At 50.4% G+C, this 26,533-nt stretch overlaps 1 protein-coding gene across 2 annotated transcripts; it reads left to right on the top strand.

Moving 5' to 3' along the window:
* Positions 1-1,082: 1,082 nt before the first annotated feature.
* On the top strand, positions 1,083-25,777 carry ARSD (arylsulfatase D). 2 transcript variants are annotated; one of them, XM_042974422.1, is made up of 10 exons: positions 1,083-1,189; positions 2,877-3,026; positions 10,303-10,424; positions 13,845-13,967; positions 15,927-16,350; positions 16,974-17,110; positions 18,421-18,555; positions 20,770-20,932; positions 22,555-22,676; positions 25,077-25,777. In XM_042974422.1, the coding sequence occupies exons 1-10, from the start codon at positions 1,146-1,148 to the stop codon at positions 25,439-25,441; spliced, it is 1,785 nt and encodes a 594-aa protein (XP_042830356.1). In that variant the 5' UTR covers positions 1,083-1,145; the 3' UTR covers positions 25,442-25,777. The 2 variants fall into 2 exon arrangements, with proteins under 2 accessions (XP_042830356.1, XP_007091073.1); XM_007091011.3 differs by lacking the exon at positions 1,083-1,189 and adding an exon at positions 2,387-2,442.
* The last annotated feature ends 756 nt before the right edge of the window (positions 25,778-26,533 follow it).

The raw sequence follows: 26,533 nt of genomic DNA, 5'->3' as shown, positions 1-26,533 counted from the left end.
GGGTGTTCAGACCACCCACAACGAAGTGGGGAGGAGCAGAGCCCCCCACCCCCACCCCAAGGACTTTCACCCACAGACCTCAGTGTCACCCAGACGAGGCCACTCTGGCCCCATCAAGAGCTCCGAGTCCCAGCGGAAGGGAGGTCCGTGCCAAACAGATTTTCAGGCAAAGAGCAGGTGCGCACCCAATATAATCAACGACCCCGAAAACGTGGGAGTCGGGCCAGTTCAAAGGGCACAGGCGGATCATTATTCTTGGTGAACAAATGCCCCAGTGATTTAGGGACACCCAGAATTTGGGGGCTGTGCTGAGAATTGCACGTCGTTCGGCTCTGTGTTGGAAGGTCACTGCGCGATGACCAACCTCCCTTGCTGGCTGGCTTTGCACCGCACCTGCCCAGGACGGGACACCGGCAGGACGGGGCCTTTACTCCAGACTCCGTGCGCAACTACCTGTGGGTGCACACACACAGACACCTAGTCCCCGCCTGTGACCCTCCCCTGAGCCCAGCATCTGCGAGGAACCACGGAGGACGCAGCTTAAACCACAGAAATGTATTCTTTCAAAGCTCTGCAGGCCGGAAGCCCCCCAGCAAGGCGCGGGCAGTAGGGCAAACTAGGCCCACTCCCAAGCTAGCGGGGAACGTTCATTCCCAATTCCTATCTGCCCCAAATGCAGAACTGAGCTGGAAGGATAACACGGGAACTAAGTAGCCCCGCTCACATTCTCCACACACCCCCCCCCCCAAACTTGGACACAGAGTAGGAGTCTGCGTCCAGGACCCTGGCATTCACATCCTGCCTGCCTGCCCGCACGCCGTCAGTCCCCAGACCTTTCCGGAACTCGCTGGAAAGCGGGGGTCGCTGGCCGAGGCCTGCCGGAGGCTCCCCGTGCCCAGGCCCAGCCAGGAGGAACCATCCCCTCCCCTCCTGCACCCCAGTCTCCGGGGAGTGTCCGCCCGGAGGCGGCCGGGACCCCGGAAAACCTGTTTCCGAGATCAATTCCCGGAGGCCCCCGGGCGCCTGCGGATCAAGCGGGTTGGGGCGGGGCGCGGCCCTGCTCCCCGGAGGGCTCAGCTGCCGGGGCGGGTCCCCGCAGGGGCAGGCTGGGGACAAGGTCCTGCGCGCCCGGCCGGCGCGCGGCCATGGGACCCGGGGCTCGGAGGGGACGCGCCGCGCCCGCTGCCAGGTGCGCGGGGCCCGGGGACGCGGCCACTCGGGGCGGAGATGGGGGCGCTGGGGGAGGGGGTGCACCTGGGCGAGCGCGAGTCCGGGGCCGGGCGGGCGGGCCGGACGGGGGTGCGCCTCCAAAACGCAGCTGGAGGCCCCTCCCGCCGGCTGTCGGCTGCTGGACCCGAGAGCCAGCCTTATTGGGGGGTCGGGGGGAGGCCACAAGACGCCGGGAGGGGAGGGGAGGGGAGGGAGGGGCCTCGAGAGGCTAGGGAACACCCAGAGGGTCCTCACAGGCCACGCCCTGGCAGAGCGCGGCCGGCAGTGCCCCCACCCGCACTGCCTGGGACACCCCCTTGGGCCCCGAGTACCCCCCTTCCCCCCCAAAGCCCTCTCCTATCCCCGGAGCGCGGCCGTGTCCCCCCAGCCCCACTGCCTGGGACACTCCCCTGGGCCCCGAGTACCCCCCTTCTCCCCCAAAGCCGTCCCCTACCCCCGGAGCGCGGCCATGTCCCCAAACGGCAGAGACAGGTCCCACCCACCCCCCTTGGGCGGCGTCCCCACCGAGCACAGCCCCTTGGCACCCCAGGCCACGGCCCATCCCTCACCCTGTTCCGTTCCCGCCCCCCGCCCCAGCACGGCGGCACCCTCCCCCCTCGGACACACGTCCGGTCCAAACCCCAGTCCCCGCCCCGCTCAGGGCGCCGCTTCCTCCCTCCTGCTCGGTCCCGCCCCGTCCCCAGCCCTCGCGCAGGCGTCTGTCCCCACCCCCAACGCGACACAGGCCCAGTCCTCGCGGGTCCCCAGCCCGCGCGCTACCGTGTGTCCACCCCCCCCCCACCCCCCGCCACCACCACCACGCCGCCCTCTAAGACGCGCCGGGCCCGCCCCTTCCCTGTTCCGCCTGCGACCGGTCGCGCTCCCTCTGCCCCCTTGTTCCTTCCCCGGACTGCGGGCGCACCGGAGCGCAATGGAGGGACCAGACAGCCCTGGGGGCCCTGCCGGGGACCCCGGCGCACGCTCCAGCTGCCAGCCAGGAGCCAGGAATGGGGATCAGGGCGCCCCCGGCCCCCAGGCGCCCCCCGCGGTTCTGGGGCGGGAAGGGTCCGGGATCCGCGTCGGGGACGCTCCAGGTCCCTTCCACGCGGGGTCAGCGGTGCGCCCCGGCCTCCCCGGCGCCATGCGTTTCAAATCCGTGTTGTAACTACTGGGTCCTATCATCTCCCTGTCGCGCCTGGGTTGCTTTTAATCCCACATTCTGCCTTTTGAAATGTAAGTTGCCCCGGCTGCCTAGACCCTCTCCCTCCTGCGGGGTCGCTTGTGGGACGCCTGGCGCACCCGGGCCCGCTTGGCACCCTGAAAGGCTGGAAGGCGAGGCCCTGAACGCAAGTCCTTTAGAAAGAACCTCACAGAAGTGGCCTCATTACCAAGGGGTCGGCAGGACGGGCCTGGGTTAATTCACGGGAAGAAACCTCACTCGGGCAGACCCTAACTTTCACAACCAGACCCCAGCGAGTTCAAGTGTTCTGGGGGGGGGGAGTTACAAAGCAAGGACGAAAGGAACCCAGGGCCCAGATGCAGGCCCTTGGGATGAATCCTAATTTGGTGGAGATGCTCGAGCCTCCCCAGCAGCCTGCTTTGAAATGTCACTCCCCTAACCCTCCCAGTCCCAACCCCTAATTTTCCCCTTTTGTTTCTGTCTCCAGGGACTCTTGGTGGGTTCTACTCGGTCTCAGTTTGCTTCTGAGGACTTCGGGGTTCCAAGCAGCAAATGCCTCTAAACCCAACATTCTACTGATAATGGCAGATGATCTTGGCATTGGGGATCTTGGTTGCTATGGAAACAATACCCTGAGGTACCCAGTCCAGCTGTTGTGTTTGCCTGTGTGGTGGGGGGTGTATTTGGCCAAATGATGCATTTAACATCTGCCTATAGTGGTGATTCCTTAGAGCATCAGATCTGAACACTGAAAAATTGCTTTTACACAGGGAAGCAGGACCCCAAACTTTTCAAACCACACGGCACTCGGGTGAGTGGGTGTATTCCTGTCCTAGGGCTGCCTCCTTCCTAAAGGAGGAACTTTAGACAACAGGACTGTATTCTCTCTCCATCTGGGAGACCAGACTGCTGAGATCCAGGCAGGACAGGGCTGTGGAGACCCAGGCAAGGCAGGACTGCTGAGATCCAGGAAGGGCAGGGCTGCTGAGATCCAGGCAGGGCAAGGCCACTGAGACCCAGGCAGGGCAGGGCCTCTGAGACCCAGGCAGGGCAGGGCCACTGAGATCCAGGCAGGGCAGGGCCCCTGAGATCCAGGCAGGGAAGGGCCACTGAGATCCAGGAGGGGCAGGGCCGCTGAGACCCAGGCAGGGCAGGGCCACTGAGATCCAGGCAGGGCAGAGCCACTGAGACCCAGGCAGGGCAGGGCCACTGAGATCCAGGCAGGGCAGGGCCACTGAGACCCAGGCAGGGCAGGGCCGCTGAGATCCAGGAGGGGCAGGGCCCCTGAGATCCAGGCAGGGGAGGGCTGCTGACATCCAGGAAGGGCAGGACCACTGAGATCCAGGAGGGGCAGGACCACTGAGACCCAGGCAGGGCAGGGCCGCTGAGATCCAGGCAGGGCAGGGCCCCTGAGATCCAGGCAGGGCAGGGCTGCTGACATCCAGGAAGGGCAGGACCACTGAGATCCAGGAGGGGCAGGACCACTGAGACCCAGGCAGGGCAGGGCCGCTGAGATCCAGGCAGGGCAGGGCCCCTGAGATCCAGGCAGGGGAGGGCTGCTGACATCCAGGAAGGGCAGGACCACTGAGATCCAGGAGGGGCAGGACCACTGAGACCCAGGCAGGGCAGGGCCGCTGAGATCCAGGCAGGGCAGGGCCCCTGAGATCCAGGCAGGGCAGGGCTGCTGACATCCAGGAAGGGCAGGACCACTGAGATCCAGGAGGGGCAGGACCACTGAGACCCAGGCAGGGCAGGGCCGCTGAGATCCAGGCAGGGCAGGGCCCCTGAGATCCAGGCAGGGGAGGGCTGCTGACATCCAGGAAGGGCAGGACCACTGAGATCCAGGAGGGGCAGGACCACTGAGACCCAGGCAGGGCAGGGCCGCTGAGATCCAGGCAGGGCAGGGCCCCTGAGATCCAGGCAGGGCAGGGCTGCTGACATCCAGGAAGGGCAGGACCACTGAGATCCAGGAGGGGCAGGACCACTGAGACCCAGGCAGGGCAGGGCCGCTGAGATCCAGGCAGGGCAGGGCCCCTGAGATCCAGGCAGGGGAGGGCTGCTGACATCCAGGAAGGGCAGGACCACTGAGATCCAGGAGGGGCAGGACCACTGAGACCCAGGCAGGGCAGGGCCGCTGAGATCCAGGCAGGGCAGGGCCCCTGAGATCCAGGCAGGGCAGGGCTGCTGACATCCAGGAAGGGCAGGACCACTGAGATCCAGGAGGGGCAGGACCACTGAGACCCAGGAGGGTCAGGACCACTGAGATCCACCCAGGGAAGGGTTGCTGCGATCCAGGCAGGGCAGGGCCGCTGAGATCCAGGAGGGGCAGGGCGCTGAGATCCAGGGGGGGCAGGGCCACTGAGATCCAAGCAGGGAAGGGCCAGTGAGATCCAGGCAGGGCAGGGCCCCTGAGATCCAGGGGGGCAGGACCACACTCTCTCTCAAGGCTTCAGGGGAGGGTCCTTCCTGCCTCTTCCAGCTTCTGGGGCTCCAGGCGTCCCTGGGCTCGTGGCCGCGTCCCTCCGGTCTCTGCCTCCACCTTCACGCGGCTTCTCCTCTGTGTCTGTGTCTCTCTTCTGACTCTTACAAGGACACCTGTCATTGGATTCAGGGCCCACCCTCATCCAGGATGAGCTCATCTCAGATCCTTAACTAGTTACATCTCTCAAGTCCCCACTCCAGGGTAAATTCCTATTCACAAATAAACGCTGGGGATTAAGACTGGGCTGATCTGCCCCGGGGCTGTGGTTCATCCACCACAGGGAGCTTAGTGCGTATTCAGGGTGTGCGTGCTCCCAGGGGCACGTTTGCCTGCTTGGCTCCGTGCAGAAGGACAAAAGGGAAGAAAGCATCTCACTCCTTCCGTGAGCATTTCCTTGAGGACGACCGCCACCTGCAGATTCACACACGTCCGCCTTGCAGTAGGTGCCCACCTTAGGGCTGACCTACACAGACCGGGGCCACCCTCTTTCCGAGCGGCCTGTCCGGCACCAGGAGAAACCCCTGTGTTCATGCTTCTTCTTTCCCACGCGGAGCCCGCGCAGGGCGGACGATTCAGCCACCGAACGTGGACAATTCATTGGCTTCCGGATCTTCAGAGATGGGCATCCATCGGCAAGAACCAGTTTAGGACAGTTTCATGCCCCCAGGGAACCCTTTGCTTTCTCTTAACCATCGTCCCCCACTCCCGTGATGGACTGAATCATGGCCCCCGGGATTCATACGATGCATCCCTAACCCCTCGGGACCTTCTGTGGCCTGCGGGTTTGGGGCTCAGAAAACCGCCATGAAGAAATTGGTCGGTTCAGTCCGTTAAGCATCCAACTCTTGATTGCGGCTCAGGTGGTCATCTCCCAGTTGGTGAGTTCGAGTCTTGCGTTGGACTCCTCCATTGCTCACGCACTCTCTCTCTCTCAAAATGAATAAACTTAAAAATATATTTAAAAAAAAGAAACTAATTAACAAAAGTACCCAGACCCTGGGATTCGCCCACAAAGATGTTCTCTTGCAGACATGGGGGCCGTGCCCCTCCAGGTCCGTCTGTACGAAATGTGGGCTCGAACTCACGGACTGTGAGATCATGACCTGAGCTGACATCAAGAGTTGGGCCTCCAACCTCTTACACAAAAGTTAAGTCTTCTAGGGGCGCCGGGGTGGCTGAACCGATGGAGCCACCCCGGCGCCCCTAGAACACTTAACTTTTGTATAAGAACCCTCCGATTTAGAGAAACTGTCATTGGGTTCACGGCGACGTGGTTCCATTCCTTCGCTTCATTGTTGAGTGATTTGCGATGAAATCCCTCCAACCCATCTGGCACAAGGCCATTCTCCCTCCGGTAGTAAATCAGCCCCATATCATTCTTTCCAGCCGCCTCGGCGTTCGGTGCGCGTGTCTAAATACGCTAGAAGATGCTCGCGTTCTAAATCAGGGGTCAGCCACACAGCACTCCGGTACCTTGTGTGGGCCACACCGGATCTGTGTTTCACACCCTCCCTTCTTCCCTTTTCATTTTTTCCAACTCGTGACACATCTTAAAAAGTTCTTAGCTCCACGGGGACCCCTAAGAACAGAGCTAGGGCCAGATTTGGCCATAGTGGGCTGAACTTTGTTCTAAACCATGAAACTACGAGGTATCTCTGATGGACGGAGCAGACCTTGAGGACCCCGTAGAGAGGTGCGTCCAGACTCACTTCTGCCTGTTCGAAACACCGGTTCTCCCTCACTGCGTACAGGACACTCAATGGTGGCAGCGCAATATCCCAGACACTTGGCCTCGTGAGAAAGGGACGTTGAGAACCCACGAGGTGTGTAATGAGTGTGTAGGCACTGAGGGGGCACAGGAGGTCAGGACAGAAAAGGGAGTCCCAGGACTGGCTCTGTGACCCCAACCCGGCTTTGGAATGCCTAGTTAAAAGAAAAAGGATGTGTAAAAAATGAAAGGCGTTTGAGAGTAATACTGTAAGACTGCATTTGGCAATCAACTTTTATATACATATATACACACACATATATATAAGCATTTTTCCTGTTTTAAGGTTATCTTTTAACAAGTGAAGGAATGACATTCTGCAGGAGAAGATTTCCATGCTGAGGTTGAAACCTGTAGTGTTTTACATTCTGTTCCACAACATAAAGACATGTGTAAGAGATAAATACTTGATAGAAAAGAGATAGACAGACAAATGATTGATGGATGGAAGGAAGGTTGGATGGATGGATGGATGGATGGATGGATGGAAAATTGGTGGATGGATGGATGGAGAGACTGAATAGCTGGCTGGCTGGCTGGATGGGATGGATGGATGGATGGATGGACAGATGGCTGGCTGGATGGATGGAGGGATGGATGGGTGGGTGGATACATGGATGGATGGATGGATGGAAGGAAAGGTGGATGGAGGGAGGGAGAGATGTTATGGGATTCTGGAGTGATGGTTGGGTCCGGAGCCCATGGCTAACAAAGAATTCTTGAGACATCTTTGGTGCAAAAATGTGACTTTATTAAAGCACAGGACAGGACCCACAGAAAGAGGTGTACTGGGGTTGTGAAGAGTGACTGGTTATATACTATGGAGGTGGGGGAGGTAAAAGCAGAAGGGAGGCCTCCAGAAGGACTTTGATATGCTAAAGAGGACTCCTAAGATAGCTGAGACCTTGCTATTGTCAAGTTAAGGTGGTTTTTCCTCTAGTAAGGCATTAATATTGGGAGGTAGGGGTTTCCTGGAGAAATTTTCTACTCTGTACTTACCTCAAGTATCTGTCAATGGGCTGTAGGTTATAAGGAAATTTCATTATATCTACCATTTCCTTCTTGCCTTTGTTCCCTACATCATGATGGAGGGGAGGGTGATATTGGGACTCCAGGAAACAGTCTATAGGGTTCTGGAGATGAGGCTATTGATAGGGTTGCCTTTTTCTTGTAATGTACTAAGACATTTTTAAACTGATCAAGACTCCTGTCTTGCATGACTGTGATCTCGATCAGTTAACCATTTGTTTTCTTTCCGTTACTTTGTTTTTGAGCATCAAGGGGTGTCTGAGGAACGTCACACATGTCCCACCCGGGCAGGGAGCTGTGTGCCGAGTCTCAGTTCGCCTTATGCTCCCTCATCAGGTGGATAGAAGGATGGATGGATGGATGGAAAATTGATGGATGGATGGATGGATAGATGGATGGAAAGATGGATGAAGGATGGATAGATAAATGATACATAAATTTGTAGATAATATATACATAGTTGGACTTTGGGATATCAAACTGGAGAGAACTTTTTGCCAACTGTGAAAAATAGGTCAATGCTAACAAAATTATATTTAATTGGTAGAATCCTATAAGCCCCTTGCAAATCATGTTCATAGCTGAGCCAAAAAAAAAAAAAAAAAAAAAGAAAGAAAAGTAAATTTCTATAATTGGGTTATTGAAAACAACCAGCATGAGTACAGAATGGGTGCTTTTTAACAACAACAGTTATATCTCAGTTGGTTGCAATTAAAATATGAGTCAAAAGCAGCCAGAACTATCTTGAATGACATTGACACAGCCGTTCTTTGGAAACAGAGGCTTGGCAGGGCCCCAGCAGTTGCCCTGAGGAGCAGGTGTCTGAGCTTCCCCTGTGGTTTCTGGGAAGGCAGGGAGGGCCTGGAAGTCACAGCTGATGGAGCTCAGGTATCAGCTTACACACAAGAGGGTGAGGGGCACTCCTTGCCTTCGAACAGGAACAAAGCGATCAGGAAAAAGGCTGCCACGGTCACAAAGTGGATGGGTGGTTGTAAACGATCAGATAATCCGTGACTCATACAAGATGTGACCCCCGATATCTAAGATGCTTGAGTCACAATGCCCCGTACGGCACACTCTGGATTTTTTTTTTAAGTCAAACAGATTTGGCATTAAGCCCTCCTTTGGCACTTTCTAGCTCCATGACCAAGGGTGAGGGGTTCAACCTGCAAACTTTGCTTGTCTCCACGCAAACGGGGAGATCACTCCATTGGCCGAGAAATCGCCAGGGCTAAAGATAACACAGGGTGTCCAAAAATGCAGCTTTTCACTGTAATGACCCCCAAAATCATCATATGATTATATTACTATACCAGCTCAGAAGTTTACACCTTAACAACGGACATCTTTTGAAAACGATCCTCCTGCCCGTTACCTTTATGCTTCACTGGCTTTGAGGGTTTTGACGAATACATTTAATTTTTCATGTTTTTTTTTTTTTCAGACAACATGTACCATGTTCAATCAAAGGGACCGAAACAAAAGCAAAAGTAAAACTAAAAATGTGTTCTTCAAAAGGTGAAACACCATTCGAGTTAGAAAGAAAGGTATTTAGTTAGTGCAGCATTCAGAGAATGGTCACGGTGGTGGTCTTGATTCGTCTCATGTTCTTGAAGCTGAAAACCCACACTAGGACTTTGGGATGCCCACCAACTCAGAGAGGTCCTTCAGTTGACCTCTTGTTCCTTCACAGCTCATCTTGTTTCTATCCTCTGTCCATACAACCTATGGACACAGACCCTCTGGGACACCTGGAACCCCCCACTAGCAAGCAGTCAGTGTCACAGGGCTTGGGGTGTGCCTTATGTACAAGAAAATAGCGCCCATTAGTGCCATGACTCAGCCCGGGGCTGCCCATTCCCCCTCAACAAAGCCACAGTCACTTCAGCCTGATCCTCCTGTAGCGTTGGGTGAACAGGGAACTTTAGAGGCTCTTCTCCCCTGTAGATAATGGTTGTGGACCACACTCGACTCCCAGAATCCTCCACCAATAATCTTCATCTCAGCTAGGAAGTCCTCCACCCATGCCTCCAATACTGTCCAAAGGTCCCTTTCACCTTGAGGTCATTGGCTTTTGGACCACTTGCCCATAAGGAAGTTTTAGGTATTGGCTTTTGCAGATTCTGTTCCAGCCAGTGGACCTTGGTCTTCATGTTGTCCTCTCTCTCTCTAATCCACTTGCTCTCTGCTATTTATAACCCATCTGCGCAAAAACTTGGTGGTCTAGGCAGGAAAGGGGCACTTTATCCCCATTCGATTGGGAAGACCATTTCCTGTATGTGGAACAGAGCATGCTCACAGAGCAGCAATGGGTATCAGGGGAAGCTTGTTCCTGACCCCCAAGACCCTCTGGTGACACAGTGGGCTCAGATGTTGAATATACAGGCAGTGGGTTGGGCTCCAGCTGAGGACCCCAGGACAAGGGCCCCGCATCTTTTATAGCAAGCAGTACTCAGTGCATGTGCTCATGCTGGTTGTTTTGGGGGTGGGTCCATCTGCCTCTGCAAGACACCATATGCAACTACTTCTAAAACCTATAGAAATGCACTCTGCCAGTACCTTCCAGTGCATGGATCCCCATAAGCTGAATGCATGCCCCCGTCCTGACAGTGATTGTCTGTGTGGTTTGCTCAGGACACCCAATATTGACCGGCTTGCAGAGGAAGGCGTGAGGCTCACCCAGCACTTGGCAGCCGCCCCCCTGTGCACCCCGAGCAGATCTTCCTTCCTCACGGGGAGACACTCCTTCAGATCAGGTCGGTGTTGTTGGGACAATCGAGAAAGGGGTATGTCTACCTACCGCCACTCATTTCTCATCTTCAATATTATTAGCGATGCTTGAGATCCAGGGGAAATGGTGCAAATATAATCTGCAGAGGCATCACCTTGTAATTACATGAAGAATACTGTGTTTTATATAGTCATGCAATGATTGGGTCGACTGGGAATTCAAAGGCTGAAACTCTCCAAGGGTAGTTGACTATGTTTGACATTGTGTTTAGTTGTCTAAATATTTGAGTCAATCTTGACGTGCAGTCATGATTTCAGACAGGCTCTGGGTGAGTGTATAGGAGGCTGAATGAGGGTCCCCAAAGATCCCACATCGTAATTCCCAGAAGTGATGAATGTTCCTTTATATGGCAAAGGGGACTTTGGAGATAGGATTAAATCAAGGATCTTGAGATGGGAAAGCTATCTTAGATTATCCAGGTGTCCAGTGTCATGACAAAGGTCCTTATAAGGGGGAAGCAAGAGGGTCAGGGTCAGAAAAGGACAAGGAAGAGGTTGGTGTGATGAACTTCAAGGATGTAGGAAGGGGCCCTGATTTGATTCTCAGTGTCTGCTTAAGCTAAATGCATGCGTACCCTGTGACCCAGCAGTTCCTGAGTATGTGCCCAATATGGACACACAGGCATGTTCTACAAAAGATGGAATGAGAACGTTCACAGCAGCACTGTTTGTAAGATGCAAACACGGAGACAGTTCATCAGCAGAAGAGTGGGTTAATAACCTGGTATATTCACGTATTGGAATATTGTTGTATTGGGCTGTTTGAGATGCCACATGGAACGCCACAGGTGTGGCAGCCTAAACAAAAGAGATGAATTTTCTTTCCAGTCCTGGAGGCTGGGAGTCCAAAAAGCAGGTGGGGCTGAGGCTGGTTCCTCCTGAGGCCTCTCTTCTCAGCGTGCAGACACCATGTTCTCCCTGTGTCCTCATGTGGTCGTCCCTCTGTGCGTGTCTGTGTTCTCATCTTCTTTTCTTAAAAGGACACCAGTCCTATGGGATCAGGGCCCACTCTACTGACTTCATTTTACCTCTTTAAAACCTTATCTTCAAACATAGTCACATTCTGTGTGATTAGGGGTCGGGTCTCCACATGCTAGAAGCTAGTAGCACCCACTTTCCCCACCAAATTGTGACAACCAAAAATACCTTCAGGCATTGCCAAGTATTCTCTGGGGGGCAGAATTGTCTTTGGTTGGAAACACTGACATAGATCATGGAAAGATGATAGATAGATAGATAGATAGATAGATAGATGATAGATAGATAGATATGATGTATGGATGGGTGGATGGATGGATGGATGGATGGATAGATAGAATATATGTTGGGTGATGGATAGATAGATAAATATGATGGATGGATGGATAGATAGATAGATAGATAGATAGATAGATAGATAGATATAGACAGATAGATATGATGGATAGATAGAAAGATAGAAACATAGATATGATGGATGGATAGGTAGATAGATAGATAGATAGATAGATAGATAGATAGATATGATGAATGGATAGATATAATGAATGGATAGATAGATAGATAGATAGATAGATAGATATGATGAATGGATAGATGGATAGATAGATAGATAGAGAGAGTGAAATAAGGATGGATGGATGGATGGATAGACAGATAAGATGGATAGATAGGATAGGTAGATAGGCAAGATAGATGGATAGATAGGATGGATGGATGATAGATAGATAGATAGATAGATAGATATGACGGATGGATGGATAGAGAGATATGATGGATGGATGATAGATAATAGATAGATAGATAGATAGATAGATAGATAGATAGATAGATAAGTGTGATGGATGGATAGATAGATAGATAGATAGATAGGATGGATAGATAGATATGATGAATGGACAGATGATAGATAGATAGATAGATAGATAGATAGATAGATAGATAGATATGATGGATGGATAGATAGATAGATATGATGGATGGATGATAGATACTAGATAGATAGATAGATAGATAGATAGATAGATAGATAGATAAGTGTGATGGATAGATAGATAGATAGATAGATAGATAGATAGATAGATAGAAATAGGGATGGATGGATAGATAGATAAGATGGATAGATAGATATGATAGGTAGATACGTAAGATAGGATGGATGGATGGATGATAGATAATAGATACATACATTGATAGATGATGGATGGATAGATAGATAGATAGATAGATAAGTATGATGGGTAAATAGATATGATGAATGGACAGATGATAGATAGATAGATAGATAGATAATAGATTGATAGATGGAGAGTAAGGTAGATAGATGATACAGATAGACAGACAGATGGACAAATGGATGGATGAGTAGATAGATGGATTGATAGATGACAGAAACAGAAACAGATGAATGGATGGATGGAAGGATGGGTGAATAGATGATAGATAGATAGATAGATAGATAGATATGATGGATGGATAAGTGATGGATAGATACACAGATAGATGATAGATGGATGGATGGATGGATGGATGGATAAGTGATGGATATGGATGGATGGATAAATGATGGATATGGATGGATGGATAAGTGATGGATAGATACACAGATGATAGATGGATGGATAGGTAGGTAGATAGATAGATAGATAGATAGATAGATATGATGGATGGATAGAGAGATATGATGGATGGATGATAGATAATAGATAGATAGATAGATAGATAGATAGATAGATAGATAGATATGATGGATGGATAGATAGATAGATAGATAGATAGATAGATAGATATGATGGATGGATAGAGAGATATGATGGATGGATGATAGATAATAGATAGATAGATAGATAGATAGATATGATGGATGGATGGATGGATGGATAGATAGATAGATAGATATGAAGGATGGATAGAGAGATATGATGGATGGATGGATAGATAGATAGATAGATATGATGGATGGATAGATAGATAGATAGATAGATAAATAGATATGATGGATGGATAGAGAGACATGATGGATGGATGATAGATAATAGATAGATAGATAGATAGATAGATAGATAGATATGATGGATGGATAGATGGATCAATAAATGGTGGATAGATACACAGATAGATGATAGATGGATAGATAGATAAACTGAATCTCTCATGGTAAGGCAGGGTTTCTCAATCTCAGGACTGCTGACTTTGGGGCAAGATAATTCTCTGTGGTGGGGGCGTCCTGGGCACCGTAGGGTATTCCACCCACCAGATGCCAGTATCACCCCTCCCACAATTGTGACACCCAGGCCAAGGCCAGGAACGGCGACGAGTCCACTGGTATGGGCCAGGCTCCTCCCCAGGTGAGAAGCCCTGCTGTAGTCAAGGGAGAGTGAGCACTTGCTGTCTGCTCTGTTCCACAGGCATGGAAGCCCATGATGGGTACCGCGCCCTCCAGTGGAACGGGGGATCGGGTGGACTCCCCGAGAATGAAACCACGTTTGCAAGAATCCTGCAGCAACAAGGTTATGCGACCGGCCTCATAGGTACTCATATTGTTAGTGAACAGGAAGACCAACCATCAAGAGAACCTGTTTCCCTACAAGGCGGAAAAAAAAAAGTTGTGTGTCAGAACCAAAATGGGGGGCTGGACCCTTCTGATCTCTCTTGGGTTTGTCACACTGTTGGAACTTCTGTTATTGACAGGCAGTTTTTCACTCAATCTCTTGGGAGGTGGCCCTCTTTCCTCCATCCCCAGCTTCTACATTCGGGGCTGTTCTCATAGGCACCTGCTTCCCGGCACCCATGACTTTTCTGGTCTCCATGTAGCAATCTGGGGGCGACACAGACATTCAGAACATAGCATATCACATCTTCGGGGACATTTTCAAGGACTCGTTGCACATCCACACTATCACCTTTCTCTTTTCACTCCCAAGAAATGGAGCAAAACTTCTTAGCCACCCAAATTGACTAGAACTTTCCATTAGCAACTCACCACCATTGGATCAGTGTCCCTGACCCCAGAACTGGAAAAGTAGATTTATTTTGTGTTGACTAGAATTGCAGACCTGTGTACCGGTTCCTTCTGTGCCTCTTCTGGTGCACACGTGCCATCTATATTTAGAGAAGGCTGTTCTTGACAGCACGAGAGGTGGAGACCCTCCTGGACACTCTTCGTCTCCACCACCCTCACCCTGTTCGAACTTTTTTACTGCCTTAAATGAAAGCAGGGGAATAAAGGAAGATACCCGGGCTTGGAGTTAGAACCCATTCCTATAGGTTCTGAAGACACTTTGTGAGTCGCGGGAGGGAGCAACAGGGCAAGGACCCGGTGTACCCTGTGCACTTGGAAATTATGGCAAATAGTACTTTGCAGCCTTTTCTATCCTGTTTTGTAGCTAAATTTAAGGTGGTTGAAGGTCTGGAGTAAATGAAATAGAAAGTGCCCATAGACGGGCGCTTGGGTGGCTCAGTCGGCTAAGCGTCTGACTTCAGCTTAGGTCATGATCTCGCGGTTCGTGAGTTTGAGCCCCACGTCAGGCTCTGTGCTGACAGCTCAGAGCCTGGAGCCTACTTTGGATTGTCTCCCTCTCTCTCTGCCCCTCCCCCGCTCATGCTCTGTTTCCCTCTGTCTCTCAAAATGAATAAATGTTAAACTTTTTTTTTAAAAGTGCCCATAGAGAACCCAATTCTTGCATATCCTGCTGGAATTTGATACACGGGCTTACTCACGTTCCATCTCAATGATATTGTTGTCAAAAGTTCTTGCCTTTGGGAAAAAATCAATTATAAGCATTTCTTGCTTACTAGTTGGTGGAGTGAGATGGTTACTTCTACTCGGTCTCGAGATTTTGCAAGAACCAACTCCTGTTATCAAGCGGCTGTCTTCTAAGTAAGAAATAGCAGTAAATGATATTATGTGAGTTATTTAATAGGATAGTCTAGGGTGACAAACTTATAATTCCACACAGTCCAGAAAATCTTAAGCCTTTAATCTCTTGATAACCGTCATGAGAATTTGTAATGTTCATTACTGTTTGCAAAGTGTAACGCACCCATTTAAAAATACCCCAATATCGAATGAATTCATTTCTTCCCTTTCTATTTTGAATTTCTATTGTGTTCCTTTCTTTAAAAAAAATTTTTTTTTAATGTTTATTTTTGAGAAAGAGAGAGAGACAGAGACAGAGCACGAGTAGGGGAGGGTCAGAGAGAGAGGGAGACATAGAATCCGAAGCTGGTTCCGGGCTCCGAGCTGTCAGCACAGAGCCCAACGTGGGGCTCAAACCCATGAACCATGAGATCGTGACCTGAGCCAAAGTCGGACACTTAACCGACTGAGCCACCCAGGCGTTCCTATTATGTTGCTTTTCTCGTTCAAGTTTTGCTGGTTGCATACCATCTTTTTTCATCAGAACATCCAAATTATTGAGAAGGTGATTCGTATCAGACAGAGCACCTTATTTGTATGTTCTTCTCTAAGGCCCTGCTCTCATTTTCAGGGAAATGGCACCAGGGTGTAAATTGTGAATCCCGTACTGACCACTGCCACCACCCACTGAACCACGGATTTGACTATTTCTATGGCATGCCTTTCACGCTTGTGAATGACTGTGACCCAGGCAGGCCCCCGGAAGTGGACGCCAGCACGAGAGCGAGGCTGTGGTTTTACACCCAGGTGGCGGCATTGGGAGTGCTGACCGTTGCTCTTGGCAAGATTTGCGGGTTAATCTCCGTGCCCTGGAAAGCCGTCCTGGGTGCGGCCAGCCTCGTCTTCCTCTTTTTTGTCTCCTGGTATGCCAGCTTCGGGTTTGTGCGTCGTTGGAACTGTATCCTGATGAGAAACCATGACGTCACAGAGCAGCCCATGGTTTTGGAAAGAACTGCGCATCTCATGCTACAGGAGGCAGTTTCCTATATTGAAAGGTAATAAAACCATCACCTTTGATTTTATTGTTTTACGTTTATTTATTTATTTTGAGAGAAGGAGGGAGAGAAAGAGAGAATACCAAGCAGGGTCCGCACTGTCAGCCCAGAGTCCGACGTGGGGCTCGAACCCATTAACCATGAGATCATGACCCGAGCTGAAATCAAGAGTCAGACGCTTGGGGCGCCTGGGTGGCGCAGTCGGTTAAGCGTCCGACTTCAGCCAGGTCACGATCTCGCGGTCCGTGAGTTCGAGCCCCGCGTCAGGCTCTGGGCTGATGGCTCGGAGCCTGGAGCCTGTTTCCGATTCTGTGTCTCCCTCTCTCTGCCCCTCCCCCGTTCATGCTCTGTCTCTCTCTGTCCCAAAAATAAATAAAAAACGTTGAAAAAAAAAATAATTAAAAAAAAAAAGAGTCAGACGCTTAACCGACTGAGCCACCCAGGAGCACCAAAAACACCACATTTGAAAGAAGAGGTGACTTCTCAGAGCACCTGAGTCTTTTTATCATCTTTGGGATTTCCTCAACCAGCCTCAATGGGGAGATGGTTTTCAGGGGCTCAGGTGGATCAAATAATGTCGAAATAGGTTCCATCGTGTCTGAAGGGTGTTTCTCTGCTTTCAGAAATAAGCACGGGCCATTCCTCCTCTTTGTGTCCTTGCTACATGTGCACATCCCCCTGGTCACCACAAAACAGTTTCTCGGGAAAAGCCAGCACGGCTTATATGGCGACAACGTTGAGGAGATGGATTGGCTGGTAGGTAAGTCAATGCACACCTGAGCCTCATTCACTCTTGGAGTCACTGCTCAAGTTTGGAAAACACATGGGCCATCTCACTGTTAACCCGGTTGCAATAAAGAATAACGGGGCACCTGGGTGGCTCAGTAGTTAAGCATCTGACTTCATCTCAGGTCATGATCTCATGGTTTGTGAGTTCAAGCTCTGCATTGGGCTCTGTGCTGATAGCTCAGAGCCTGGAGCCCGCTTCGGATTCTGTGTCTCCCTCTCCCTCTGCCCCTCCCCCACTCACACTCTGTCTCTCTCCATCTCTCAAAAATGAATGAACATCAAAAAAGAATTTGTAAAAAGAATAATGAAAAAGGCAAAGAAGAGAGAGAAACGTCCCCATATCATTCACGTGCTCCTTCAGCACTTCTGATTCCTCAGTCTGCTTCTGCACAAAATCATCCTTCCATGAAGTGTGTTATTTAAAGCCATCGTGAGACATTACCGAAAGTGAAGCAAGAACACTGTTGTTCAGGACAACACACCAACACAGCTTTCCTCCTGTGGCCTCGAGAAAGTCCGGACAGATCCAGTGAGACTGTAGATTCTATTTGTTTTCACCTTGGAGTGTAGCCGATACACGGTGTATCACACTTAGTGTCAACTGTATAGAGATTCTCAGAAAGACGTAGACATCTAAATCCTTGCAGGCTCTGAGGGATGTCCTGGGAGAAACATAGTGATGTGGTACACCAAGTTAAGAGGCAAACAACCCCAAAATGGGAGGGTGGATTACATAATGTTTTAAAACTCTGCATTTCCACTGTTACGCATGCCAATGTGCTCTAAAATCTTCATTTTCAGTGCTTTAGATGCGCGTTCGGTCTCCATGGATAAAATGTGCACATGGCTTGTACGTGGCTCTGCACTCCTGAGCCTTGGGCTCCCTGTGTCAACACCCACAGATAGATGCTCACAGGTCTGGCTTCCTTGTGTCCCAACAGGGGACTCCCATCAAACCTTTTCTCACCACGTTGCCACCCCCATGCACTCATCATGGACACGTGTATGCGTGCCAACCATGCGTGTTCAGAACACTCTATGACTTTGGGTGTTTATTATGTTCTCTGCATTGGTGATACCTTTGTAAGCAAGATTCTGAATCCTGTGGCATCAGAATAATCTCATAGGCATTGACCCTTTCTGACAACATGCATTATGATGGTCTATGGTGACTGCAGAATCCACTTTGGGGGGCTTTCTAGCAAGAATGGGGAAATTTGGGTTGAATTCACTGATGATGGATTACTGGCTCTGTCCTGAAATGTTCCATTTTTCCTAAAGGTGAAATCCTTCAGGCCATTGAAGAAAACGGTCTGAAAAACACGACATTCGCGTATTTTACCTCTGATCACGGAGGACATTTGGAGGCAAGAGATGAACGCGGCCAGCTGGGGGGATGGAATGGAATATTCAGAGGTGAGACCAGTGGAGATCGGGGCTGAAAAGGCAGATACGTGGTCCACCAAATGACTCCCAGCGGTGGAGACTGGAGAATAAGCAGAAGGGGGAAAGAGTGTGTACTCACTTTCTTTCTTTCCTTCTTTCTTTCTTTCTTTCTTTCTTTCTTTCTTTCTTTCTTTCTTTCTTTTTCTTTTTCTCTCTTTCATTGTATTTTTATTTTTTTATTTTTTTATTTTAGAGAAAGTGAGAGAAAGAGTGTGAGTAGGGGAGGGGCAGAGGGAGAGAAAATCCTAAGCAGGCTCCACTCTCAATGCACAGAGCCCAACACAGGGCTCAATCCCACAACCCTGGGATCATGACCTGAGCCAAAGTCAAGATTCAGATGCTCAACCAACTGAGCCCCCCGGGCACCCCAAGAGTGTGTGCTTTCAAAGGGGGATTTCTTGAGTAGCAGCTATTCACCAAATTTTACCAGACGCCAAGAGAGAGAAAAAAAGACACCTGACCTTCCCATGAAGAGTTTACATTTTAGTAGAAGTGCGAGATATACAAATAAATGATTAAGACAAAACAAATGCCATCCTAAATAAAAGACAGTACAGTAACTATAACCCTAATTATATGCATCCTTGTATTTGACTATATTATGCGATACTTAGCCCATCATAACTTTTTTTAAAGTCTGATACAATCGCTCCACGTGATTCATGGATTCCATATTTATGAATTCTCCTGCTTGCTAAAATTTATCTGTAGCCCCCAAATCAATACTTATGATGAATTTGTGGTCATTGAAAGAGCAATGAAAATACTGGTCACCTGGCACACACATTCCCAGTTAAGGTTGGATGAGGCGACCGTGTGCCTATATTTCGTCTCTCAGACTATGAACACAGGTCTCTTTCGTGGCCACATTTTTGCGGTTTTGTTTGCTTTTTGTTGGCGACTTTGCTGCTTCAAATGGCTCCCAACCATAGCGCTGAAGGCTGTGCCCTGTGTCCGAGGGCAAGAAGCCTGTGATGTGCCTCATGGAGAAAATCAGTGTGTTAGATCCGCTTGGTCGAGACATGCGTTCTAATGCTGTTGGCTGTGACATCAATGTCAATGAATCACAGTATCTATTCAGTAAGGTGTGTTTAAGCCAAACGCACAGAAATATACCAACTGACTGATGAAAATATAGAGACCAGAGTCTCCGTGGAACCGAGCCCTGTATTACTCCTGGGAGCTGGGGTTTCGTATTTGCTCATGGGGTGTTTTTGACGTCTCTGTAGAACACCACTCCGGGGGATAATGAGGGTTGACTTTATAGGTTCCTATCCCTTGGAAGTGGATTTTTCTTCTGATCGACCGTATACATGTCCAAGATGTAGCAGGTTCATTTACAGTAGAGTCTCACTGTTCCCGGTAGTATGTTCTACAAACCGCCGAAACCTTGAATTCCGACTGTGGGACCGGGAACAGAATACCCGCCAACCCAGCATACAGAACCGGGACCAGATACACAGGAGTGAAGCCGCTGATTTTCAGTCACTCGTCACACAGCGACAGAAAATGAAAGGAAACACATTATAATCTGAACTGTGGCAAAGAAGCCTTTATTTAGTGAGATTCTGAACGCATCCTTCCCTTCGTAAAACTCTCCTTCTGTAACATAAGATTGCTTTAACTCCCCTATGCAGAGTTCCTAGGCAACGTAAGCATGTTCTCTAATGCTCCGTAGTTGCGCGTGTTTCCCCAAGAGCCAAGCTGGGTCCCAGCTCATTGCCAGGCACGCCAGAAATGAGGAAGAACCAGGCAAGGGGTAAAGGAACAGGTGGATGGTGTGGTGAGCAGGTGGGAAAGGAGGAGAGGTGGGGGAGGGACGGTGGTCCCAGACCCAGTTCCCAGTCCTTCCGGAAGGAAAAAGGATGGAATAAGATAGGGGTCACCAGCCGTACACGGTGTGAAACTCCAGGGCCATTATGCCCCTGATGCCATGCATCGCACACCCCGTTTTTTCTGGCGGTCACAAAGACACCCTGAATCACAAGGAGAGAGTGCACAGACTCCACGTGCCTGTGGGAGAGTGACGAGGTTCTGGAATTATTGCCACAACCATTTATGGGGAACGCAGCCTGCCGCGGAGTGCGTTTGATGGGCGTAGGTGTCCAGGGAAACACTAGGTGTGCCAGGTGTGTGTGTGGATGAGACCGTCTCCTGGACCACCCTAATGGCACTTCCTTACAGGTGGCAAAGGGATGGGGGGCTGGGAAGGCGGCATCCGCGTCCCGGGGATCTTCCGGTGGCCTGGGGTGCTGCCAGCTGGCCGAGTGATCCACGAGCCCACCAGTCTGATGGATGTCTTCCCCACCGTGGTCGAGCTGGGGGGCGGCCACGTGCCCCAGGACAGGTACACGTACAATGAGACCCTCTGTTCCCCAGTTCCTGACAGCTACCCTTGCACTATTTCACACGTGGGGGAGAAAAATGACCACAACGTGAGAACATTTAAAAGGTTCTCACGTCCTCAAAGGTAGGGGTCAGCCTAACAACACAAAATAACCATACTCGCGAAAACATGATTAAATACACTATTGGGTCCATTGACCGGTTTTGCCGAGTGGGTAGAATTTGATAACTGTAACAATCGGGAGACTAAAGCAGTAGAAGTCAGTCCGTTGGAAAACATCCCCCTATGATTTCCTGAAAAGGCAGTCTTGCCCATAGGCGGATGAGGCTGTGACCTCGATATCTGCACATTACCAAAGGCTCACGCTAATACAGGGTAAAAACAAAAAAGTAAATCTTTTCACAATGATTTGATTTTAAGACGACAAATAAACACTTCTGAATAAAAGGGCAAAACCAATACAATATGTGCAGGTATGTGTCTGTGGGTTTATCAAGTAAGACTTTGATTTTAAGGAATTGGCTCAGGCAACTGTGGAGGCTGTTCAACTGAAATCCTCATGTCGGGCCAGCAGGCTGGAAATGCAGCCAGATTTTCCGTGTCATAGTCTTGAGGCAGAATTTCATCTTCTCTGGGAAACCTCAGGCTTTGCTCTTGGCAAGATTCTGAACGCATCCTTCCCTTCTTGAAACTCTCCTTCAACTGATTGGGTGGGGCCCACCCTCACTATCAAGGATGCTCTGCATTGCTCTAAGTCCACTGACTGTGGATGTTAACCGTATCTAAAAAAACGCTTTCATGGTAACCCTTAGGCTGGTATCTCACCAAATCCCTGGGCGCCATAACCCAGCCAAGTAGACACAGAAGATGGAACCGTCACAACTAGGGTACAATTAAAATAAAAGGGAAAATAACTCCATTTTTACATTCAGTTCAGATTAAGGACTTTTTTTGTTGTTAATATTTATTTTTGAGAGAGAGAGACAGAGACAGAGTGTGAGTGCAGGAGGGGCAGAAAGAGAGGGAGACAAAGAATCTGAAGCAGGCTCCAGGCTCTGAGCTGTCAGCACAGAGCCTGATGCGGGTCCGAACTCATGAACCGCGAGATCATGACCTGAGCCGAAGTCAGTCGCTTAACTGGCTGAGCCTCCCAGGTGCTCCCAGATTAAGGACTTTTTAAAAATATAAGTTGTTTGTAAGGAAGACACTTCAGGTCACGTGGCCGTTACCGGCTTCCCTACCCAGCTCCTATAGACATGTGACAACATGTCTTGGAATCTGTTATGATTTTAAATCATAACATAATATGTTATGTTATGATTTTACATAATATGTTATGTTATGATTCTGCTGCATTAACACTCAAATCAGGGGCCTGGGCAGTCTAGCCAGAATTTAAGATGACTTTGTGTGGAAGAAGTGACCCCACGACTTAGTGACTTTGTGTCTAAAAACAGTATGCATCCCGCTCAGCAACCTGCCATCTGCACGATACTGGGGAGATGGCTCGTCTCCCTTGCCCTCAGCGGGGGCCCCCTCCAAGCTTGGCGTTTCATTTGCAGGTGCAACACTGCACGAACAACCTTGGTCTGATTCCTTCCTGTGTCTCTTCACTGAATCAGGGTGATCGATGGCCGTAGCCTGGTGCCCTTGTTGCAAGGGACTGCCGAGCACTCAGCACACGAATTCCTGTTTCATTACTGCGGGAAGTATCTGCACGCAGCACGCTGGCACGAGAAAGACAGTGAGTACACACCCTTCTCTTGTGGCAGGAGGGGGCTTGCATTAGTCAGGGTTCCCCTGAGAGACAGAACCAAGAGTGTGTGGGATGAATGGACAGATGGATGGACTGTGGATGGATGGATGGATGGATGGAAGGGTAGACAGGTGATAGATGATGGGTAGATGGATAGATGACAGATAAGTGATGGATGGATGATAGGATACATTGATTAATAGCTAATGAGATAGATGGATGATAGGTAGATGGATGGATGATAGAAATAGAAGATAAAGACAGATGTGGATGGATGGATGGATGGATGGATGGGAGGAGGGTGGATGGAGGGTGGACAGATGGGTGGAAGGGTAGACAGGTGATAGACAGATGATGGATAGATGGATAGATGACAGATAAATGATGGGTGGATGATAGAAATAGAAGATAAAGACAGATATGGATGGATTGTAGATGGATGGACAGATGGATGGATGGATGGATGGAGGGTGGATGGGTGGATGGACAGATGGATGGATGGTAGATGGATGCACAGACAGATGGATGGACAGATAGATGAATGGACAGATGGACGGAGAGATGGATGGACGGATGCGTGGGTGGATATAGAGTAGATGGATGAATGGATGGACAGATGGATGAATGGATAGATGGATGGATGGATGGATGGATGGATGGATGGATGGTTCGGTGGATGGATGAACAGATGGATGGATGGATGGATGGATGGATGGATGGATGGATGGTTCGGTGGCTGGATGAACAGATGGATGGATGGATGGATGGATGGATGGATGGATGGATGGTTCGGTGGATGGATGAACAGATGGATGGATGGATGGATGGATGGATGGATGGTTCGGTGGCTGGATGAACAGATGGATGGATGGATAGATGGATGGATGGATGGATGGATGGATGGATGGATGGTTCGGTGGATGGATGAACAGATGGATGGATGGATGGATGGATGGATGGATGGATGGTTCGGTGGCTGGATGAACAGATGGATGGATGGATGGATGGATGGATGGATGGATGGATGGTTCGGTGGATGGATGAACAGATGGATGGATGGATGGATGGATGGATGGTGGATGAACAGATGGATAGATGGATGGATGGATGGATGGATGGATGGATAGATGGTGGATGGGTGGGTGGACAGATGGATGGAGGGGTAGACAGGTGATAGACGGATGATGGATAGATGGATAGATGACAGATAAATGATAGATGGATGATAGAAACAGAAGATAAAGACAGATATGGATGGGTGGTAGAAGGATTGACAGACAGATGTGTGGATGGATGGAGATGGATGGATGGATGGAGGGTGGATGGGTGGATTGACAGATGGATGGATGGTAGATGGATGCACAGACGGATGGATGGATGGATGAATGGACAGATGGATGGACAGATGGATGGATGGATAGACGGATGGATGGATGGATGGATGGGTGGACAGATGGATACATGGATGGGTGGATGGATGTATGGGTGGACAGACAGGTGCATGGATGGAGATATGGATGGATGGATTTGTAGATAAATGATAGAGGATGGATGCATGATTAGATGACAGATTGTGGACGGATGACAGGATAGATTGATTAAGAGCTAGTGACATAGAAAAGATAGGTAGTAGATGGATGGATGGATGGATGGATGGAGGGTGGATGGATGGATGGATGAATGCATGGAAACAGGGAGAGATTTTAAAGAATTGTCTCATTCAGCCATGGGGAGCGGCAGGTCTGAAATCTTCAGGGGCGGCCAGCAGCCTGGAGAGCATGCATGCTGCCATCTTGAGCCCAGAGGCTGGAAATTGAGGCAGAATTTCTGCTCTGGAGGCAGAATTCCTTCCTCTTTAGGGGCCCTTTGTCTGCTCGCTCCTATGTCCTTCAACTGATTGGGTGAGGCCCACCCACAGTATGGAGGGTAGTGTACTAATGGAACTGTTCATCTCCTCTAAAAAAAAACAACCCAAGAAAGTCCCCGCCGCACTGACACGTAGGCTAGTGTTTGACCACGTGTCTGGGTGCCGTAGGCTGGCCGCGATGACACGTGAAATTCACCCCAGGAGCTGTGGTTAGTTGCGCCTCACCCCTGACTGTTCTGCCATTGTTCCCCATGTTGTTGTCACGGTTCTCTCAGTGTGTCGCTGAGCACTCTGGGATGAGTCCCTTGGCCTGGGTGTGCCTGGAGCACACCATGCACACACGTGTGCACCCACACACACGCGCGCACACACACGAGGACGTGACATCTTTTCAAACTTCCAAGAGCACCCGCTGCTTATTCTCTCCTCTCCATTTGAACGGGACGTGGAAGACGTCCCCAGGGCTGGCTCTTGGCTCTGCTGGCTCGTCCTGCCCTGACCGCCTCCCTGTTTGCCTTTAGGCGGAAGACTCTGGAAGGTTCACTATATGACACCGCGATTCCACCCCAAGGGGGCGGGGGCCTGCCACGGCCAAGGCGTGTGCCCCTGCTCCGGGGACGGCGTGACCCAGCACAGCCCGCCTCTGCTCTTCGACCTGTCCAGGGACCCTTCGGAGACGCGGCCCCTGTCCCCTGGCTCAGAGCCCCGGTACCACGCGGTGCTGGCGCGGGTGCACGAGGCGTTGGAACAGCACAGGAGGACCCTGAGTCCTGTGCCCCCCCAGTTTTCCCTGGGCAACATCGTCTGGAAGCCGTGGCTGCAGCCGTGCTGCGGAACCTTCCCCTTATGCGCGTGCACGCAGGACGGAGACCCCAGCGAGGCGTGACCTCACCCTCGGCCACGGTGACCGTCACCCAACACAGGTTGGCGACGGGGTGCAGAGAAAGGAGCGCTCGTGCACCGTTGCTGGGAATGCAGACTGGTGCAGCCACCCTGGACAACAGGAAGGTGGTTCTTCAAAGAGTTAAAAGCATACATGCCCTACAGTCTAGTGATCGCGGTGTTGCAGCCACACGACTCCTGAAACAGAACGCTACGGGCACCAGTGACAGTCACAACAAAGTTTATTACAAGGAGAGGCAAGGCTGACCGATGGGGACCAACACTCTTGATAAGAGTGCAGCCCCGAACAGCCGGGGTGCAGAGTTTTTAAAGCCGATCACATCGTTTTATCACTATCTGGGAACAGAACAGAGAAACGGTTCCCAGATGAGTCAGAAACAGTTATCGAATGAGGTGATTATTTTAGACTTTCTGCCGCTAAGTTGCAACCAGCGGATCTCCTTGACCTTGTCTCTGATGCTCTTTTTTTGAGCTTTTGTTTCCTTCATTGGTAAAGCCTGATTCACAAGAGTATGAAGTATGATTTACAAAAGAGCGTAAGACTGGCTGCCAGGGTCTGGGGGAGGCGGGGAGGGGGGTGGTCGGAGGGCAGGAGCTTCCAGTTGTAAGAGGTCTACGTTGTGCCCGCCTCACGGTCCACGTAGATTATAGCTCCTAATACAGTGGTATATACTTGAACTCTGCAGAGAGCAGATGTCTGGTGTCCTCACCGCGCACACAGGGGGCGATCACGACTGCAGGTGGCAGCTGGGCTCATGAACGAGACTGGGGCGCTCATTTCACGATGGACACGTGCATTGAATCGTCACGCTGTCCTCCGTCAATACATACAATTTGATGTGTCACTTCTACCCCAAGAAAGCTGGGAAATAAATGTTTAAATTTTTTTTAATGTTTATTTATTTGTGAGAGAGAGAGAGAGAGAGAGACTGAGCATGAGCAGGGGAGGGGCAGAGAGAGGGGGAGACACAGAATCGGAAGCAGGCTCCCAGCTCTGAGCTGTTAGTACAGGGCCCGACGCGGGGGTTGAACACACAAACTGTGAGATCATGACCTGAGCCGAAGTCAGACGCTC

This window comes from Panthera tigris, chromosome X (genome assembly GCF_018350195.1).
Source record: "Panthera tigris isolate Pti1 chromosome X, P.tigris_Pti1_mat1.1, whole genome shotgun sequence".
Lineage (NCBI taxonomy): Eukaryota > Metazoa > Chordata > Mammalia > Carnivora > Felidae > Panthera > Panthera tigris.
The sequence above is the reverse complement of the archived record's forward strand: the minus strand, read 5'-3'. Positions and strand labels throughout refer to the sequence as shown.